This window comes from Diplotaxodon limnothrissa, linkage group LG16 (genome assembly GCF_057381915.1).
Source record: "Diplotaxodon limnothrissa isolate DT_005_m linkage group LG16, D_limnothrissa_male_GT1.1, whole genome shotgun sequence".
In the NCBI taxonomy this organism is placed as follows: Eukaryota; Metazoa; Chordata; class Actinopteri; order Cichliformes; family Cichlidae; genus Diplotaxodon; species Diplotaxodon limnothrissa.
The window spans coordinates 25411822-25433891 of record NC_140611.1 but is presented as its reverse complement, the minus strand read 5'-3'; the positions used below and the strand labels follow the sequence as shown (position 1 = coordinate 25433891).

The following is a 22070-nucleotide window of genomic DNA, read 5'->3' as shown; positions in this document are numbered from 1 at the left end:
ATGTCTGCACTTCGAAAGAAATTTGGGGACGATTATCAGGTAGTGACCACCTCATCTAGCGGGTCTGGATTCAATCAGCCTCCCCCAGAGAAAAAGAAGAAGAGGCAGCGGTTCGTGGACAAGAACGGGCGATGTAACGTCCAGCATGGGAACCTGGGTGGTGAAACCAGCAGATATCTCTCAGACTTATTCACAACACTAGTAGATTTGAAATGGCGCTGGAATCTATTTATTTTCATCCTCACCTACACAGTCGCTTGGCTCTTCATGGCCTCTATGTGGTGGCTCATCGCGTACATCAGAGGAGACCTCAACAAAGCCCACAATGATAAGTACACTCCATGTGTGGCCAATGTCTATAACTTTCCCTCAGCCTTTCTCTTCTTCATAGAGACCGAGGCCACGATAGGATATGGTTACAGATACATTACAGACAAATGCCCCGAGGGGATCATTCTCTTCCTTTTCCAGTCGATCCTCGGATCGATCGTCGATGCATTTTTGATCGGCTGCATGTTTATCAAGATGTCTCAGCCCAAGAAAAGGGCCGAGACTTTGATGTTCAGTGAACATGCGGCGATTTCTATGCGAGATGGAAAACTAACTCTCATGTTCAGGGTCGGGAACCTGCGTAACAGCCATATGGTCTCTGCACAGATCCGCTGCAAATTGCTAAAAGTGAGTGATGATGCTTTTGGGTTTGTCCCCAGTGTTTCTCATAGTTCACCTCATGAGTTGTTTAGAAAACTGATACAGAAAGGCCTACACACTGACATTTAAGCCTACTCCTAACTGTTCATAGAGCCGCGAGGCATCTGTTGGACAAATCCTCATTTGTATTTCCAAATTTCATAGACTGCAGTGGATGCACGTTACACCACATTTGTGACATAACTCCAGGAAGATCATTACCTACCCTAAATCAAAACACAAAAGGCATATGGTTTCCAGGAATTATAATACAATTACAAAAAGAACAATAACAGTAAAAAATAATTTGGCAACTTTTTCCAAGCGGCCTGCACCTTAGTAATAACATTGTGTGTCCATGAGTTCATTTCTCTACACAAGAATATTCTTATTTGTCACTTCCCATGCCTTTTACTGCTTTGCTTCATAAACACTTTCCATAATGTAAATGTACATCCACTACCATAACAACAGACAAGAGTATGCTGACAATACAGCAGAAACATTGCAAAAAAACCCTGCAGCTTCTATCACATTAAAGACGTATACGCCACACTGCAACAACATCCATGTTAGTAAATGATGACAGTTGCTTTTTTGCTTTGCTTTGTTTGTTCGTTTTTCCATAGGGGCAAATAAGCCACGGCAGGTGAGTTTAATGCAGGTGAATCCACTTTGATCAAGTGGATCAAACTAAATCCAGTTTATTTAATTACACATGTAAAGAGTCAGTGACACCTCCAATCTATGCTAAAATGGATATTCTCAGAGCATGTGTCCTTCTTTTGCCTTAATTTAAGAAAATTGTAGTAATTTTCCTGATAGACTGGTTGGATCTGATTGCATATAAAATGTGAAAAGCTTACACAAAGGCTCTTGATAAGCTGTGGATAGCTGTCTTACCCCTTCCTTCTCTCTACTGAAGAGTTCTCTGTCACTTTCTGTATGCTTCTTTAGTCTCGCCAGACCCCCGAAGGCGAGTTTCTTCCGCTGGATCAGCTGGAGTTGGACGTGGGTTTCAGCACCGGAGCAGATCAGCTCTTTCTCGTCTCACCACTCACGATCTGCCATGTGATTGACACCAAAAGCCCCTTCTACGACCTCTCCCAGAGGTCCATGCAAACAGAGCAGTTTGAAATTGTGGTTATATTAGAAGGAATAGTGGAGACCACAGGTGAGTAAGAGCAAACATGCATTTTTGTTGGCTTGCTGTGGTGAAAATGACAGCTTGTAGCCTGTTTTACTTCAAGTCATAGCTGCAGTCTACATCTTCAGTATAGGAGCATGTTGGATTGTCTTTTTAATGGTGCTAAAGTACTTTGATGTGTTTCTGTAACAGAAATGGATAATATTGAGCTTCTTCATAGGTGTTAATGGTTGACATCCAAATGGACTTGGTATTGACCTCTTGATTGCAATTCATTGATTTTTATTTCTCTGGCAAACACACAGAGCTGCTAATAATGAAAGTGGTTGGCATTTATAAATCACTGATGATTAATTTTGTCTGCAGGCTTTAAATGAATTTTAACACCTTGTGTGCTTTGAGAAGTTAGGCAGAATTTTAAACCACACTTAAGTGCAGAACACTTGAAGCTCTAGCAGGTCACCGTTTTGGTTTTACACCTTTTCTTTTTGTCATCTGCAGTAAATTCCATTCCTCCGTCTTTGTGCCTGAACAGCTCTTACCTCTTGGCTGCTGTTCTCAGAGGGCATGATAATTTGCTTTCTAAGGTCCCTTTAGAATTAGGGGAATTCCATTTCCACAAGATGAGCAATGCCCCGAGTAAAATTCTCCACCGTGGTCATTTTAAATTCGACGATTTATTTGACACAGTTGCTATAGTAAGAGTGGGGCGAGCTCCCTCAGTGTTACAGAGTGAACACAGGAGCAGTTGTAATAGGCTGGTTCAGAGAAAACAGCATATGGAGATGTGACAGGGAAGCTTGCAGGCCAACACTGCAGACAGTAATTAGCATAGACATTCAATTCCTGATAGATAATCATGATAGCAATTTATTGCAGTTGTATCAAAGATTGAGCTCACTGTGACCCTCCAGCTCAGGGCATGCAGTATTTATGATTCGTCATTTCACTGGCATGTTGCATAGATGAAAGTGCGCTGCACATTATTGAGTTGTGTTAATATATTGCAGTTTGTATTACGTTTTAATATATTCCAGTACGCAGCATCTGTACAGACTTAATTCTGTGAAAGACAAATTGAGGATGTCTCATTATAAATTAAATAAATAATCACTAAACATCTGGTGTAAAATGATCTAAATCTTAATCTTTCATCTTGCTGTGATTGTACATCTTTTGTGACTGTCGCACATTTGGCTAGACAACTAAAACTCGCTGTTTTAAGCAAGTGCGGCAAATCTGCAGTGTAGCAATGCGATAAAAATCATCATTGTTATATTTGCAGATATTTATAGCGTTACGCTGTCGCTGAAGCATGTGTCATCGCATCATCCGTGTGTTTTTTGGGGGGGATTGTTGTGCTCACGTTTGTATTCCACAGAAGTGTCTGTATGGAGGAGCACTTGCGGTTACGTGAAGTTGGTGAGAAGGGTGATGTAGAAACAATCTATAGTTAAAAATTGATGTACAGTGAAAGTCTAAATCCTCAGACGCTTTCATTTCTGGCCAGTGTAACTCTGTTTCCATGGCAACCTCTCCTTAAGTATTCAGGATTGCAGCACTGCACCTAAACTTAGATATTTTTTATATTCTTATGGTATAGGAATCATATAATCATTTTGGTAATAAATTGGGTAAACATGTTTTTTAAACATGAATCTAATTTCCAGTTGTTGACACCACCTGGCATCAAGGAGACTCTCCTCTGAAATGTGAAAAGCACACAGAGGCGTTACTCTTCCATAAAGTGCTTTCCAGAACAGGTGATACAGCAGAGAAAGAATAAGATGAAATATTTATGAGGCTTGGTGTTTACTAGTGAAGAAGCTGCCCAACTCCCCACTATTTTCTTTTCTCTCTCTCTCTTGTTATGCGTGGAAAAACACTGTCTGGAACATGAGTTAAAATACTCTCCAGATTAAAGCCTCGCCATCACTGGGCTGTTGGGCTTCCCATTAGATAATAACAGACACAACACTGTACCCTTTTTGACACACTAACCTTTCGTTCCTCTAGATCACACGAAAATATTTTGTCAGTTCTTTTTCCGCACAAAAGAAGAAAAGAAGAGCGTGAAGGAACTCAGAATTGTTCTATTTTGCTGTAACCTCAGAAAACCCCTACATTGTGCAAAAAGGCACAAGCCTACCCTCTTCTCTTTTAAACAAGAGCCTAAGGTGTTTTTAATCACTGCCTCAATGTGATACAGCTTCCAGATGAGACGTGTAGGTTGTCTCGTGGCATCCTATCTTTTTTCTTTTCCGCAGTAATACCAGTTGTGCTCCAGAGGATAAATTGCAGTTAATGTACTGTGCATGCTGCCAGAAGAGCAGACTAGCTTTAGAAAAAAACAGCATAGGCTTGTAGTAACAAGTTTTAGATGAGTTAATGGCGCTAACAGGAATAATGTCAAACAATCAATAGAAGCAACACACACCAATTTACTTCCCAGCAAGAAATTTTAGCAGTGTGATGGGCTACAGAGCAGTACGCGTCAGGCTCTGTGTCTGTGTGTGCTTCATCCACCTATTACTTACTGGATCTCTGTAAAATAATACCCGGCTTAGTTATTTCAGCATTATTCGAGCACTGCAGGCCTGACAGGTGCTTGGATCAAAGAGGAGGAATTTATTGCAGCAGGAGTGGATAACAAGTAATGACTATAAACCAGCTAATATCTGATGTTTGCGACTCTGGTATAACTCCAATGCTTAATAAATACAAATGCATTTTGTCCTTTTAGAGTAATGATAACATTTTGTACATATGTGATTATACATTTGACATTAAATGCACAGTCTGTGATAGACTAAGACTGTAGGGCAGAAATATTTGCTCACTTTCAATAAGGTAGGGTCTGCAGGAAAAAGTGATTATTATATGCTTAAGCGTTTTCTGTGCATGCTGGACTCTGTTTAAACTGGATGTGAAGATGCATTTCGAACAGTCAGACTGAAGAGTAATTAGGTGTGAAAAGCGTGGCTCAGTCACCATAGACCTGTGTCATGTGTCGTTATGTGTCTCCAAGGTGTCTCGCTGACCAATCGTGCTCTGATTTTTTCTACATCACTTCCGCTAGAAGGTCAAATTTATTGTCTGTCGCCAGTGAAGCAAAAAATTTATTTAGCAAGGTTGAGCAAAAAAAAACCCTAAATGGCTCAAGATGTACGGGTTATTCCAGCTATTTAGGGTAGTGAGAAAAAGGACTACCATATCCTGCACTAATACATCCCGTGTATTGTTTTGTTTTGCCTTTTTTGAGGCTGTCTCAGAACACAATAGTATTTGCACAATTCATTTCAATTCAATTTTATTTATATAGCACCAAATCACAACAACAGTTTCCTCAAGGTGTGTTATATTTAAAGATAAAGACCCTGCAATAATACAGAGAAAGCAGAGAACACCCTTCAGAGGACGTAGGGTCTAATGAGTCCCAGATCAATCCTGGCAAGTGGTCTAGTGGCCGTTTACACTCGCTGTCCATTTGTGATTATTCAGAGTTTGTCTCATAGAAACTGTTAATACAGCAAGACTGCAACAAAGCCATCCTGCCTACAGTCTCAATTTATTTATCTGATAATACATATAAATATACATAAAGTTTTAGATTGTCGTTTTTTTGTATTTTTTCATAACCGAAGATATTAGTGGTCACGTTATTTTTTCTCTTTATTTACTACTAGAATTAGTTAGCAGTATACTATTTATAATGGAATCAACAAAAAAAGATTTTTCCCCAAAAAATTTGAATATGCAAAATTAAAGTCCTTTTCAGTGAGTCTCAGATGAAGGCAGAGTAAGCAGATGAGTGACGAGACTTTGGATGAGGTGCTCTGGACAACCTCAAAGAGTTGGCGACAGGGACGAGGGGTGTCAGGACAGCTCGAAAGGGAGATTGACAGATCGCAAAGAATTAAAAGAACAGGGGTGGATTGATTTGGACAATGTGGGCAGATAAATCATTGGAAAAAAGTAGTAAGTCCACAATTTGGATGACAGTGTGTGAAAACAGAAGCGATGATGAAAACAGGGCAGCAAGAATAGCCCATATAACCACAATTGATTTTCCCCACTTGGTGACACACCTGCTGAGAAAAATAATAATAATAAAAAAAAAAAAAAAAAAAAAAAAAAAAAAAAAATATATATATATATATATATATATATATATATATATATATATATATATATATATATTAGGGGTGCAACAATACTCGTATCGGTATTGAACCGTTTGATACAGTGCTTTCGGTTCGGTACGCATATGTATCGAACAATACAAAATTTTAAATTTATTTTATCAACTTTCCTTCTGACGATGCTGTCTGTGTTGAGAGCTCAGTGGATCTGCCTTCGACTACTCCGCCTAGGCTGCACTGATCTGCACAGATCTGCGCAGATCCACTGAGCGCAGCGCAAGCTGAAGCTAAGCCTGCTGCCTCAACGCTAGCCGAAATTGAACCTCTCACACCCTCATTCAGATCTGGCGTTTGGAACTATTTTGGTTTTCATGTGAAGTATGACCCTGATGGTAAGCGTGTCATGGACATTAGAAAGTAAAACAGTATGTTGGACGTGCCACGCCAGTGCGTTAGCGCAGTTAGCTTGTTAACGTGTTGACGCCGTCCAGCCCAATGCACGGGGCGATCCGCGGTTACTCGTTAAACGGAGATTTGCGGCGTTATGGCGTTAATGTCATTTTAACAAGATTAACGCTGACAGCACTAGTGGGAACACAATACATATGACTGCACATTTACACCGACATCATCCTAGTGCAAAGACAAGTGGAAGCAGACAAAAACAACAAGCATGCATGCTACAAACTTTACCCGAGTCATTTAGACAGCCATTAGCACATGATTCTCCTTATGGGGACCTGATATGTTTAATATGCTGCTGAGAATATAGCCCAGAAGAAGCGTATAGTATAGCTTTTATTTTGGAAAGAGCCATTTGTCTGTAATAAACTCTTTTTTCCAAAGATGAGTGATTTCTCGATCAGATAGATTTTTTTTTTTTAATATTTTGTTGTTTCAGCAACATTACATTTAAAAACTGTACTTTTGAGTTAAAATATATATTTATAATTGTGTACGTGTACAGCTGCATGCTGTCCTTCAACCTCTGGCTGTCTAGATCATGTCCAGAAAATGATGTGAGCTTTATAGACACCTGACAAACTCTCTGGGGAAAACCTGGTCTTATTAGGAGAGATCCATCCCACTTTGGATGGTGCTGCTCCCATTTCTAGAAGAATGGCTGAATACGTAAAACTTCCCCAAAACCCGACATTCCAGAATTTGGACTGTAAAGCAGACTTGCAATCTTACGCTCCTCTCTGCAGCTTCCCTTCTATTGTTATCCCTCCAAAACCTCATCCTCACAGAGACTGTGACTGCTCCCAGATCAGCTACAATAGATCAACACAAAAAATGACATTAAAAATGACTTTTGAAACAGCACCAAAGAGCAAAACAATGAAATATGGTTTTATAATCATTAGATTTCTCTCTTCTAAATGCTTATGAGTAAATGATTTTATAATTGTTCAGTTGTGATTTATGTTGCTTTACAGAAACCTGGCAATGGCAGGAATAATACATTAGTTTAAATGAATCAAACCCCTCACATTATACTAACTGTTAAGTGTCTTGAAGCATAAGCCCAGGAGGAGGAGTGGCAGCAATCTTTCATGTTAGCTTACAAAGACCTAAAAGGAGTTATAATTCATTTGAATGTTTTACTCTTATATATCCAATCAAAAACAAACAAACACATAAAAAATGTTTTCTTTGTCATTTATCATCTACCTATGCCTGACTCAGGCCTTTTGTATGACCTATCTAACTGAATTTGAAATCATTCTCAATAACACCCCACCATAGAGCACTTTGCTCTCAGATTTCAGGCTTGTGGTTTTCAGACATTCTCAAAGTAGAATAGGAGGTAAGGCCTTCAGCTACAAAGTTCCTCTCATTTTCTGTGAAGAACTGGCTCAGTATGAATTTGGGAAATGGACAGCCTCTCTACTTTTAAGATTAGACTTAAAACTTTCCCTTTTATAGTTAGGGCTGGATCAGGTCACCCTAAATCATGGCTTAATTACACTGCAATAGGCTCTGTCGGGGACTTCCCATGATGCCCTGAACCTTCCTTCTTCTGTCACCATTTTTCACTCATGTGTTTCTACACCACCTTTGGACTTTTGCGTTTAATGTTGTCTTCTCTCTGCCGGCATTAATGTTTGACTCTGTATCTCTGTGCTCTCATTTTTGTTTCTTGAAGTAGATGGCTGCCCATCCCTGAGCCTGGTTCTATTAGAGGGTTTTTTTTTATGTTAAAATGGAGTTCTTCCTTCCCACAGTTGCCAAGTGCTTGATCATACAGGCTCATCCCTTAGAGTTTAGCTCTAGTTGGGCAGGGACTTACCTTATGATATTAAACACCTTGACATGACTGTTATTGTGAAGCGGCAATATATGCATAAAACTCAATTAAAAGGAATTGCATAAGGAGGAAATGAAATGACAGAAAATATTCTACTTATGAACTTACCTCAAATATGAAATTAGTTAAAAATAAATAAACAAAGATACTCTGATTGTTTTCTATAAATGCATTTTAACATCTGCAAATTGTTAACTTGCAAGGCATGCTCCTGGTCTGCAGTACGGGCTGTATAGTTTGATGAACGTGCAACCACTCATTGGGATTAATTGAATGTGAGGAAAGATCGTGGTTTTGCTTTCATACAGAATAATTTTAAAGTGGCTTGAACAACAAGATATGCAGGATGCAAACTCTAGTGTCAAAGCCCTTCACTTTGAATCCTTCCACTCAACCATCCACTTAAATTACCTCCAAGATGAGGTGCAGAACTGAACCAGCCCTTTCTTGAAAAATCTGTTTATGTGTTTTAAAACGAGTGTCACATATAATCACAGGTCAGAAAGAACATATTTTTCAAGAAAATAATTCACGTTAGTTTTACATAAATGTAGTTTCTACAGGCTGGGACTGGGATGACTGTAGCTCAGGAGGTAGAGCAGGTCAACTACAACTCAGAAGGTTGGTGTTCAATCCCAGACTGCTCCAGTCTGCATGCTGAAGTATCCTTGGGCAAGATACTGAACTGAAGTTGCTCTCCAGTGCTTTCATTGAAGTGTGTGTGAATGCTAGATAGGAAAGTAGAGCAAGTGGAAACGTGCTATAAAAGAACCAGCTCATTTACTATTTGTGCTAAACAAGTATAGGCATCAGAATATAATACAGGCACCAGACAGAATATGAATGTACAGAGCTGCTTTTAAAAAAATCTGATAGCTAACCCTGTTATTTTTCTTTTTGACATGATTTCCAGTATGACTCCCGTTATCTTTTACCATATAATACCTTGCATCACCCATATTGACTGAAATCATACTCTTCATGGGCAACAGTTTATCTCATACCAGGCAGCCAGCATACACAATAGCAGGGCCCCAAACCCAGCCCACCTAAATACAATGCAGTCACACTTTTTTCCTGGTATGACATGCCGCACGTCTGCTGTTGTGCAGCACAGCAAATGACAAGTATTGTTCTAAATATATATAAAAAAGTTGATCTTGAATGTCAGAAAAATAGAAACAAATTGTGATATAATGACATATTAATAGCGCTGCAGGTCATTTTCACTGTTCTGCTGCAGCGCGGATGGTGACCTGAGTTTGACTTGCCAGATGAATCACAACTACTACATGCAGTCTTAAAATACATCAGAAGTTTAGATAAAAAAAAAAAAAAAAGTTTAGATAAGTGTCCCATTAACACCAGTAATGCTGCTCAGCACTACGAAGGCTTAAATACCGAGCCAGAGGCAATCTGTTCGTTAGTGGAGGTGAATCTTGAGAGCTCAAAATAAACTGTAGCTGCCAGTAACAGACGTTTAGGTTGCTGTAGCCATGAAACTCATTAGTGTGTTGCGAATAAATGTATTTCATGATTTCCACAGCGCTCCTGTGCGAATGCTGTGTTTTTTTCTTTCCCACGGAGCTAATGTGCATCTATGTAATTTAAGACCATGCACTTTTCAGATTAGAGACGTAATAAATAACGATAAACAAGCTAATGATTTATTTCGTGGGGCCTCATTTTCATTACAGAAGTGAAAGTCAGCACATTAGTCTGTCCCTGAAATTTTGTATTATGTTTTCAGTCTAACATGGCGGCAAAACAGTGTTGAAATCTTCGCAAACCTCCGAAAAGTGTTTCTAAATTCACTCATCGGCTATGAAAAGCAGTGATTCATGAGCATAAAGTGTATCATCAGCATAAACTCTTTATCTTTTCAGAGAGATGTGACTTTCATGCAAATTTGTGGAGTGTGATCATTATACTTGTTGCGAAATTCATAGAGTGCTGCATATAAGTCATATTTAGAAATGTTTTTAAGCACAGTTGCCAAGGTTCTTCAGGATTTATACTTCATGATGAACTCGGTGCTCTTAGATGTCATTTAGTTGGTTGGATTACTTTTTTTCTTCTTCTCAGTTTTCACTCAGATTTTGCTTCATTCTTCTGGTGACGCATCACTTTTGTACCGCGGGCACAAACGCATTCAGCTTACTGCACTAACTAATGATCTCAGTGTTTCGAAAAGATTTTCCTCTGTGTCGTACATGAAACACTGAATCACGCTTCATCTCTTGATTTGGTTCTGAGGCCGATAATGAAGGAAATTATGGGTAAAACATCAAAAGCACTCTCTTTTCATCGATTAAGTTGTGCATTGATTTGGATTGTTTGCAAAGGTTTCTTTCGGCCCCCTCTTTTTCATACTGCTACAAAGATTTGTCATGAATTACTGTTATGGAATAAAAAATAGAATAACCCAGCTATCTGCTCATTTTTTGTTAAATGAGTGTAGGTGGCAGGGGTGGTTGCTTATAGACTGGAGCAGCTACTAATGTTTATTCATGTGCTTTTGTATGCATAAATACTGTATAAATACTGACTGGAGAGATCAGCCCTGAATGATGAATCTTCTACCTTCAGTTTGTTGGAACAGCAGTGTGTCTGTTATAAATGAAGTTTGTGTTTGGGCATGCGTTAAAGTTTTAAAACACGATGCAGAAAATATTAGCATTTGGATTCGTCTACATAAACAGATGCTCGAGATTTATCATCAGATTGTGGAATCAGTAATAAAAAAGGAATTAAAAAGGCTTGGCACTCATTTTATGTAAATAAACAACAATGAATACTGATTTGTGTGGAGGAAAAACTATTAAGTTATATAATATAATCAATTAAGTTGTTGTGCAACAAATACACATACTTGGAAAATGAAATTAAGAGTAATAATCACTTTGATGTAGACTCTGTCTAGTGGTAAAGCCAGCCAGCATAATTAATTGGGAACATTCATTGCCACTGATTAACAGAGCAGCCAATGTCATGGCTTGATCTGTGCTTTATCATCAGCAGCAGCAGTAATTGAAATGAACACTGAGACCTTTCTTTTACGCCAGAGGCCTCACAGTTTCATTCATATGAGCAAGAGGCCATTGCCCCGGAGGTCTGGGGTCACCTGACGTCAGTTACAGACGCAAACCCCGTTTATGAGCCAGCTGTGAAAGATCAGAGGAGCTGACCATAATTCATTTTGAGTCATTGAAGCGAGAGCATGTCCTCTCATCTCAGTGTCATGCTCCCTGTCTCGGGCCTGCGGGTCAAAGGGTTAAAGTGGGTTCGGTGGAGAAGTTGAGAGTCGCAGCTCAGGTGAGAGCAAGGCTTTCCAATTAAATCTAACGTGCTCGGGGTGAGAGCTCCTGAGAGAGGTGTCTGTCCCCGCAGAGATCCACCTGTGCAGCTGAGGAGATAAACCACGTGTTGGATGCCTTTCAGCTTTAACTTTAAATATTTTCAATGAGACTTTCCTATATAAACTTTACCTACAGTATAGCTTCACTTTGCATTAATATTTAATGAATTCAGTTGTGTTTTCATTTATGTACTGTATTTCAAAAGCCACTTTACTGTAAACTGCTTTATTGTACCTGAGTAAAGAATCAGGTTTTGCATGTATTTCTCACTTGAAATGAATAACTTCAAAGATCTGTAGCTGTGACACATCCAGAAAGAAAAAAGAAATGACACAGAATCACAAAGTTCTATATAAATTTAATGCAATGCGTCACACTAGTCCCACAGTAAGAACTAACTTTATGAAGCAAACCGTTTCATTTTATGAGAATGTCAGAGAGGTGTTGGTTCAGCTAAAGTCTGAGTCTAGATTATGCTGTAGTTGCACTGGATTGGGTAATTGGGTTTTATTTGCAATATATTTCACTCCATTACAACAACAAGAAAAACTGAAGCTTCATATTCATCATAGAAACAAGTCAGAGCGTCTCGTAGCCTAAGCTTTATAGGCATCAGACAGATTTATTTCAAAGCTGATTTGCTTATGTTATATTTAAAATGTGTTCAACGTATTTTGTCCAACACCTGTAGCAACTGCTGCTCTGCACAAATGCGTTTCCTTCATGTCATATTGCGACATTAGCATTGCAAATTTTAGGTAAACAAGGATATTCTAGGAAGACGTGTAAGATTAACATCTTATGGCTATTGCACATACAATAATTGCTCTGGGGCTGAACCCCTCATAATGGACATTGCAACGAACTAGCTATGACATACCGGATTCATTATCCCTTTCAGATGCTGCCATCCCAAGGGGTGAGCACGGTAATTGTGTCTTTAGGGATTTGTCAAGTCTCTGTTGGATGGCAATAAATCACTGGTAGAAGAGGTGTGGTGGCAGACCTGGAATGAACCTGCGCGATAAAATAGCAGTACCTCAATATTTGCCTCTACTCCGAGTGCGAGAAATAACTGACTTGGTTTGAGTAGATGTTGTCTCTCAGAAGATGCGTGTGCCACTTTGTTGTGAGGACACTTCTTTTTTTTATTTTTATTAATAACACAAACTGGAGACCTCAACATTGACATGACTCCAGCCATAATAGAGGACAGACACTCAGGGCAAGTGTTACGTTGTTATGCTTGTTTAAGAGGTTATCACCCCAAAGAAGGTTGTGATGCACTCGCAGCATTGATTTGCGGAGCTGTGACCGTCCCTGAAGTGCAGGTGAATCAATCCCGAGGCCTAAACACAGAGCCCCATGAACATGTTGTTCTGAAGGCTTGTCTTCTTGCAAGGCCCTCCTCTGGGATGTCTCTTTCTATTTTTGCCGCTCAGACATGGTTTAGTTTACTGGAATAATGCGCTCTCAAGCTCAAATGACAAACTTGAAAAAAACAATAGAGATTCTTTACTCCTTTTAATACCATCCAAGCGAGATCTCTTAAGGCTTGAAAATCCCTCTTTTGTCTGCCCCCCTCTTAGCTGTAACTCCTTTTCATGACTTAAGAAGATTTAATAGTGGCGATCAATATGAGATTATAGCTTCTTTCACTCATTCAGTCTGTTTTAAGGAAAGAAATTGGCTTTCTGATCGTTTCTGAACTCAATATACTTTATAATGAGAAGCAAATCTTTCATATTCTCAGCTGGTGTGGACACCTACTCAGTGTGATTTCTCCTGTATGAACAATAAAGGTTTTTTGGCCTAAAGGAAATCCATTGATTGGCATTTTGCTCAACTGCGTCCCTTTACGACGGTATCAGCTTTGCCTTCATTTGGTAATATGCGCTCTTCTGGCTGTGTTAATGGCCCTCAGCCATATGTTCCTGTAGCCTGCCCGACACCCCACCTTGCGTGGAGATGCTTGGCAGCCCCGCTCCTATTCCTTTTCCTTCCTTCCCTTTCCAACAGCCTCCACACTCAAGCAATTGCCACAGCATCCAGTCTCTCCCCTCCCCCATAGCAGTGCACTTCCCCTGCCTTTTCCCTCCATCAGCTTCCTTCTTGTTCTCATTGCTGAGCCCCGCGCTGTGGGGCTGGAATAGAATCTGAGAGCTGCAAGCAACTTGAAGCCATCTTCACAAAGGGATTACGCACTAAAACAGTATTTAATGAAGGGAGGGGACTTATTTGCATCCTTGAAAAGTCCAACTGTGAAAAACAGGTCACTGAATGCTTCTGGATTTCTCTACAGTTTACCAGTTGATTGTGGTCACCATAGAAACAGCTGATCAGGACTTGTGGCCACAATAGCACTATCACTATCAAATAAGAAATTTTATTGTGTTGCAGGAAAAATTTAATACTAGAGTCAAATTTTACAAAAAAAATAGCTGTGACAAACTAAAAACATGTTATTCAGACCTGTGAGCTGCACTTCTCTTTCTTCAGCAAGCAGATATGGCATCCATCGTCATCATCCTCTGATATTCTTCAGTTTTTCATGACCTAATACAGACAGGGGAATGCTCCTCCCTGATTTAATTGAAGAACAGAGCAGTTATTATGAATTAATTGTTATACCTCGCAATCGCGCGTTGCAGACAAAGACGTGATGCGGATAGCCTCGGCTGCAGCAAATGTTTGACAGGAGCGGCGCACAGATAAAAGGCTGAATCTTGAATAATGTTGTGTGACCGTGTGTGTGCAATGTCCAGATTCTCATGCTTGTTTTTGCTAGCGTTTTTCTCATACATAACACTTGAGCTGTTTCCACAGCCGTGATAGACTGTCAGGGGACTTTGCTGACAGCACTGCGCTGGTGTTTGTGTATAGAACCATTTGAGTGACTGAGCGAAAGGGAGAGCCAGACAGAGAGTGAGCGAGGAATAAGGAGGTTATTTGTGATTTTGTCACTAAATATGAGGTTGCGAAGAACTCTTTGACACCCACCTTCCCTTTTTTTTTCTTCTTCTGACTAGCACTCAGATGAGAAGTCATTTGAATAAACCTTCATTTTCACATAGCCGTCAATTTTGAGTGTCGTTTGCCGGGTGGCTGTGGGTTGTTTAATCATACAATAGCTCTGATTTATTTATTTGAAAATCTAGATCGAGACTCTGCCTAGATAATTTGACAGAGCTGAAATTAATAGGCCTCTGCTCTCACGTCTGCCCCTTGACTCTACTCTGTCCTCAGTGTGTCAAGTGCAGATTTGCAGCGGTGATTTTTACGGAGCCGAGTACCAATCGGATATGATCCTGCAGCTTTTCCAGCCTGGATAAGCTTCTTTTAGACCGTCGTGTCTGTGAATACCACTTGTCTTGTTTTTTTTCAGCTACTATCAAGAAACACTGGCAGGCTGCCTCTGAGTTTACAGTGCTTTTCTGTTCCAGTCACCAAAGAACCCATTTTATCTTTGCTGTCAATCCGCTTCACTTTGTTAGCCCAGAGAAGAAGCTAGCTCTGTCTTATCACAAAAGTGCATTTATTTAGAGTCTCAAACTGAGGTGGCTTTCTGGGCGCCTAAATCTCAAAGCTTATTCTTGACGCGATTTCCTGTTCTTCTTTTTTTCATTCCATTGTGGAGTCAGTCGGTGAAATATTTTAAATATGGTGCAGATAGGGCACAGGCAGCCTCTACATCTCACTGCTCTCTACTAATTTCCTCAGGGTTTAGCAAAATACCTGTGAGTTGATTTTCAAACATGGTTGTTGCTGAGATGACAAAAGAAGATCTGCATGCTCGTTCTGTTTTCCATGTTCTCTCCTCTCTGAAATCTACTTTTAATGAGCTGCATTTTTATATCTGTGCAACATTCCTGAGTTCAGCAGAGGATTATTCAAATGTTATTCATGCTGTTACATGAATATTACATATCATGTGAGTCCTGTTCTGAAGGGGGGGCGGTTCTGATGGGGTTTCATACTTTCAATTTAGGCCCCAAAATACCATATATCACACAGACTGTGCAATGTAGGGATACTTTTATGAATAGAGAGATCCTTAAAATGTTTTTTAAAAAGTTCACAGGTAATAATACTGGTTTAAATGTTGCAATGATTTGGGAATGTATAATCTTTCTTAAAAAGCTGTGCAATAAAAGTCAGCACTAAGTAATATCTGTGACTTTCACTTTTTTTTCAACAACCAATATACTGGCATGTTGAGGTAAAACGGGAAATGATTCTTATCTGAAAGACTGTCAATCAAAACTGAAGAGAGATGCAGTTTTTACCCCTGTTTCAGCGATACATAATAAAGTAAGAATTAAAGCATGTAACAGATGGACTCATTATGTTACCAACAATGACATCAGATCACAGCTGTGGAGATGGAAAATCTAAGTCATCTTTAGCTCTGTTTACTATGTTCAGCAGTCAGACGTTAACTTTGTCTGCGTTTTGATGCTCGGTGTTCAATGTGGGACTTCTGCTTCTACTGTTGTATTTGTCTTTAGTCGAACGGCTACTTTTACTAAAGGACTTTGCACTTCTTGTACCACTCGCTTAGGTTAATTGAGGGACTGAAAGCAGATAATAATTTGATCCGAGTCTACCCTCTTCCCCCATATGTTGCCTGCCAGCATAAGTGCCTTTGAGGTGGTTCAGTAATTTGCAACAGCATTATCGACACACACACACACACACACACACCAAAAAAATCAGACAAAAGGAGAGATACATTTTTTTAAGATGTTGTAAGTCGATAACAGAGAGGTCTTCCTCTGTGAAACTTGTGTATTGTTGATAAAACAGCCAAAAGACCCTGATTTGTCTTCCAGAGAATCTGTAAGAGGGGTGTTCAGAATCTCTTATTGCGGAGCACTTTATAGAGAAGAGCCACTCCACAGAGGATTTGAAATATACTGGTATTGCCTTATACAGAGTCACAGAAGGGAACAGATAACGATTTACTGAAATTAGAAGTGTAATGGATCCACACAGTTACAAATTTCTCTCCTAATGGGCTGAATGAGGAATTGCCTCTTTACTGATTCCAGTGATGTTTTTTCCCCCACTTAGTTTCTTCTGGCTTCTCTTTTCTTTAACAGAGTTGGTGAAACCTGACGGTTTTCTGTTTACATGAACTGAAGAATGAATGAAACTGACCACAGGTTGATTTATTATTATGATTATTAGTGTAATTAATAAATCTGTCAGTCATTGTGTCTCCTCAAAGGACAGTTAAAAAATTCTACATATTCAAATTACTTTTTTTTATCATAAAAATCATAAAAAGAAAGAAAAATCTAAATACTGGAAAAGCTGGAAAGCGCTGTTTTAGTGATTTTTGGATTAAAAATTTCAAACATTATGTTGATTTTCAGTTTTTTCTGTCATGACTCATAGAGGTAGGTTAAATTATTGTTACAGCACATCGTTTTTATGCCTCGATGCTAACGACATTTCACAAAACAACTTTTGGGCTGTAAATGCGAAACTGAAATAATTACACATAAATGTTTGATCGGATGAAATAGTGAAGTGAATAAGTGAATTTTATCAACTTCATTGTGGCGCGATGATCTTTTCTCACCATTATTAAATGCTATAACTCAGAAACAGAAGGGGAGATTGTGACAATTTATTTTTACATTTTCACAGATGCTGAAATAGTGGCTTTAATATTTCATATCCACCTATAAATTTCTCTCACAATGTACATATTTTAATAAGAAAAGATAACATTTTAATCAGGACAGCCATGGATGTTAACTGCAACTTGTTCTTTTTGAAGTGATGGGGTGAATAAAAAGAATTTGAATTTCCCAGAAGTGGTTAAAAATCCATGTAGCGTAGTTCCAGTGGTACCAACTCAGTATAACTGGGAAGCCTATACTATATCAAGCATACAGTATAAAAACTGTGACTACAAAATTATTTTAGCTTTCACTTTTTTGACATAGAGGTGTTGGTAACATCAATAAACCTAAGTTTCAGTGACAACACTGTACACCACATATCAGAGGTGTTTTTTCTCCCCCTCTCTGCTGTGACGTCCTGCTGTTGTTCCCAGCAGCACAGAGCACAACAGATATGTTTATTTTTGTGCGTTTGCTTGTTGTGTTCTTCTTCTTTTTTTTTTTTTTACCCCTGCTTCGCGTGCATTTATGACCCGTTCGTGTGATACAGAACGTGCGTGCCGCAAAGATCATCCGAGGGAAACAGTGCAATATTCCACCCGAGTGATGGATGAAAGGGGATGAGAAAATTGCTCTGTGCTTTATTAAAAATGACATTTGTATTATGAGTTTTGGGCTTCGCTGATGAGATGTCACCAGAATATATGTTTTCCCCACTTCACCAAAAGGCAGACACTTTTGAGCTGTGTGGTTTTGTGTTGTAAAAGGTCACATTTCAGTGACAATAAAACTATTTTGGTCTGGCTCGGGAGCCATATTGAGGATCTGAGCCCGTCCTCAGTGGAAAATCCATTCTGAGCAGTTGGGTTGTGCATTTTTTTTTCAGCTGTTGAGAGACTTTTGTGTTGTGTCACTGTTACTTTTGACCAAACTAAGCAGAGAAAAAGCTTTATGGCTGTCACATGCACACATTTCTACAGTTTTGTTTCCATAGAAACGCTGAGTTCTGGGCAGGCGTGTGTTTAAGAGTTACATAAGGCTTTACCAGTAATACATTGTACAATCCAATATGGGCATTCTCATTTGAGTAGATTTCTATTTTTAGCAATGATACATAGTAACTGTAAAAAAAATATCTAAATGAGGTTTTATGGTTTCTTGCTGCTGCTATTTTAGGCTGTGTAACTGCACTCTGTTACTCGATCTAGGGCTGCCTCTCTAACTGATACGAAACTTCGATATACACAGCATAATGTTTAAATTTCCATACAAATTTGCAGTGTCTTGGCCTTACTGAAAGTCGAGGTGCACAGTTCATTATCACTGCTGTGTCTGTTATGGTGTGGCCATATGAATGTGGGCGTTGCAGAACAGCAGGTCTTTAGCAACACAATTGTACATATCTGATGCAACAGTGTCTACAATTATGCAATGGCTCAAGTATCTGTTCTTGAATAATGTATGGAATTGAAATCTATATTAATGATCTTGATTAAGCCTGGTGCTATTGTTAGTTCTTGAAGGATGATACAGCGGATTAGATCATTGACATCAGAGAGGTTTCTGCCGTAGTGGGCTGAGTGGGTTGAGAGGAAGGGGAACAGGTTGAGCAGGGATTCGGCCCCAGGCCTGCAGGGTTCATGGGTTTCCAGAGACAGAGGTCTTACAGTAACTCCTACACTATCTGCAGGGCCGATAGTGTTATTAATAGATGTAAGATGAAGCTATTTGGATTTTGTTTTTACTGTAGCAACCCCTTTCACTCCTTTGATTTAAAAAATAATAACTAAAGAGTGTTGTAGTCTTTTAGATATAGTATCAATGTCCAATTAGCACTGAGCGACATGTTTGATTAAGAAGGTGCAGCTCATTTGTGGTGGTGATTAAGTAGCTGTCAAAAGCTATAATCTGAAAGCATTTTCCACCAGAATTTTCTCACAATCGGTGTTTGCACGCCTGTTGATGGCGACTGTGTTTTGGCTGGCGGAAATTTAACAGGTTCACTATGCAATAAGATTTCCATTCAGGCTTAACTCTATTGCTCTGGCCCTACAGTTCTCATTAGCTTTGCCCACTTTATTCACTGCAGCACATTTGTATATGCCCAAAAGGCTCGGGGACTTTGAGGCAATAGTGCAGAAGTAATACACTGAATACCCTAAACGCACTTGATGTTCACATCTGTGATTGTGTACAGAGCTGTTTTCAGTGAATTATTTTATGACCTTGGGAATCAGGCGGAATCGCAGATGCTGCTAGTTTCGATGATGACATCCTCGCAATCAGCAGCAGTGTCTCACTGTGAATAAGCGCTTCTCTTAGTTTGGACCCAAATGTCGCTGCTAGAACAATATTAGTTTGGTAATTAAAATGTGTGATAATTATGAACCGCAGTTGCTGATTTCCTGATGGATTTCAACAAGTTTTAACATGAATGTCCCAGCCATTCAGCTGTGTGATATAACCAATTTAGTATTTTGTTCAAGATGTAAACCTAATTATAGTTTTTCTGCACTCACTTTCAGCTAGAAATTAAAATTGTTTATTCAGCGGAATGTTAACTATGCTGGGATAGAAAAGGCTTTCCTGTAAGCAGGGGAGTGTGACATAATGCACACATGGCTTTGATAGCTACTGCTGAATAATGACGATGAGTAATCACTTACAAGCATCCAATAACTTTGGATGAAAACAAATGTTTAATGCTGTTTAATTCAAACCTTGGGATTTTTCTAATTGCATTAATTTGTTTCTGAGGATGCGAGGGGAGTTTTAAAGCAGGATTTTAATTCCCCAGTGAGGGAACATTTATTCCAAATGTATAATAGTCTGCTATCATGTGCCAAATTTGCAAGGCATGGTTACAAGTACACACACAAGGCAGACACATGCTAATAAGGCTATTGTGGTTTAATTTGTAATCTCCAAAGGACAGAATTGAGCACTTTTACCCAAATTGTCACGCTGGTTTTGGCTTAACAATGTCATGAAAAAGGATAATGAACATTTTTTTGTCTGTATGTGTGTGTGTGTGTGTGTATGTGTGTTTTGCATAACATCTGATTCCCCTTTAATGTCTTAAAAAGAAATATTACTTCTATCTGTTGTAGTTGCTAAGGCGTGGACAGATAGAATTAGAGAATAAGAGTGGATTTGAGGTCTTTTTTTCCTGTATTTTTGTACTGGACTGCCATAAGTGAAGACGATGCTAAACCAAAGAGTAAATGTAATATTAATATGCACTGTACTCTTTGAATACATGACAGGTGCAGTGGAAGTTCCTTACTAATCATAATTTTTAATTAAAATTGGACTTTTGTAATTATTATTTTTTCATTCTTATAAAACACGTGCAGCCAATTACTCAACTATACTTTTAATTAATGTTCATGTTAGCCTGGAAATTGCTCATAAACATCACATTTAGGAAGGGAAAATCAATTAAGCTTTTTATTTAGGCAGCTGGCTCTGTAATACAGTAAATGCTTAATCATTGAGGCAGTTTTGTTTGCAATATTGTTTGCTTTGTCATCTAAAAATAGCTCTGGTGAATAACATATTGGCTCTTATGGAAGAGTGCCAAGCACATAATTAAATCAGGGCTCTGCTGTATAATAGTGGAGTCTTGAAATATTTCATATTTAAATTTTTGGGGTTAACTGTACTGTTATAAGTCAGTGACACATAATTTGTGAAACTTAAAGGGTCTTCTGTCTTTTCGTCACAGGAATGACCTGCCAAGCGAGGACATCGTACACCGAGGACGAGGTTCTGTGGGGACATCGCTTTTTCCCGGTCATATCTTTGGAAGAAGGTTTCTTTAAAGTGGACTACTCTCAGTTTCATGCTACATTCGAGGTGCCCACCCCTCCTTACAGCGTGAAGGAACAGGAGGAGGCCCTGCTTCTCTCCTCGCCCCTCATGGCTCCATCCCTTTGCAACAGCGGGGAGAAGAACAGCTCTCTGGACTGCTTGGAGACCCTGGAGGACAATGACAGCACCACCAAGCTGCCTACCAAGCTCCAGAAGATCACAGGGCGGGACGGCCTGCCTAAGAAGCTACTAAGAATGAGCTCCACCACCTCAGAGATGACTTACAGCTTTGGCGACCTGCCCATGAAGTTGCAGCGAATCAGCTCTGTTCCTGGCGTTTCTGACGACAAGCAGGGTGGGAAGGCCTCCAAGATCAGCACAGAGCCCATCAGTAAGTCAGTGGCGGACCTACCTCCAAAGTTGCAGCGACTGGCTGGAGGAGGGGCGGGCAGGATGGACGGACACCTGCCGCCTAAACTTAGAAAGATGAATTCAGATCGCTTTACATAAAGCAGGCAACATATTTTAAATTATGCCATCCACTTTTATTTCCCTAACTGAAGTCCTTGTACTATTCCTAATTTATTAATGGACAATATTCTTATATTAAACGAAATGTAGAATATGTGCACAAAAACCTTATATAAAGTGTGGGGATGGAATTGAGCACATTTGTCTCTGGATGTAAGTGTACATGCTCTGATGAAAGACCTCTGATTTTTTTTGGGTTGTTTTTTTAAGGATGATGTACAATTAGCACAATCTGGCATGTAAGAAACAGCGCATGTAGAACAGAATCTAAATAATTTCTGGCATGACATTTATTGATATATTATTTTACAAAAAGAATTTCATTAATGAATTTGCAGACGGTGGAACAATTGCACAAAGCCATATGATTTACAACATGGAAAACCTACATTACATGGTTCTAATTTGTGGTGACGACAGGCACATACATTTGTTTTGAGTTGA

General features: G+C 39.3%; 1 protein-coding gene across 1 annotated transcript; it reads left to right on the top strand.

Moving 5' to 3' along the window:
• Positions 1-21605, top strand: kcnj3a (potassium inwardly rectifying channel subfamily J member 3a). Its single transcript, XM_085374989.1, has 3 exons — positions 1-678; positions 1648-1864; positions 21010-21605. The coding sequence occupies exons 1-3, from the start codon at positions 1-3 to the stop codon at positions 21603-21605; spliced, it is 1491 nt and encodes a 496-aa protein (XP_085231115.1).
• The last annotated feature ends 465 nt before the right edge of the window (positions 21606-22070 follow it).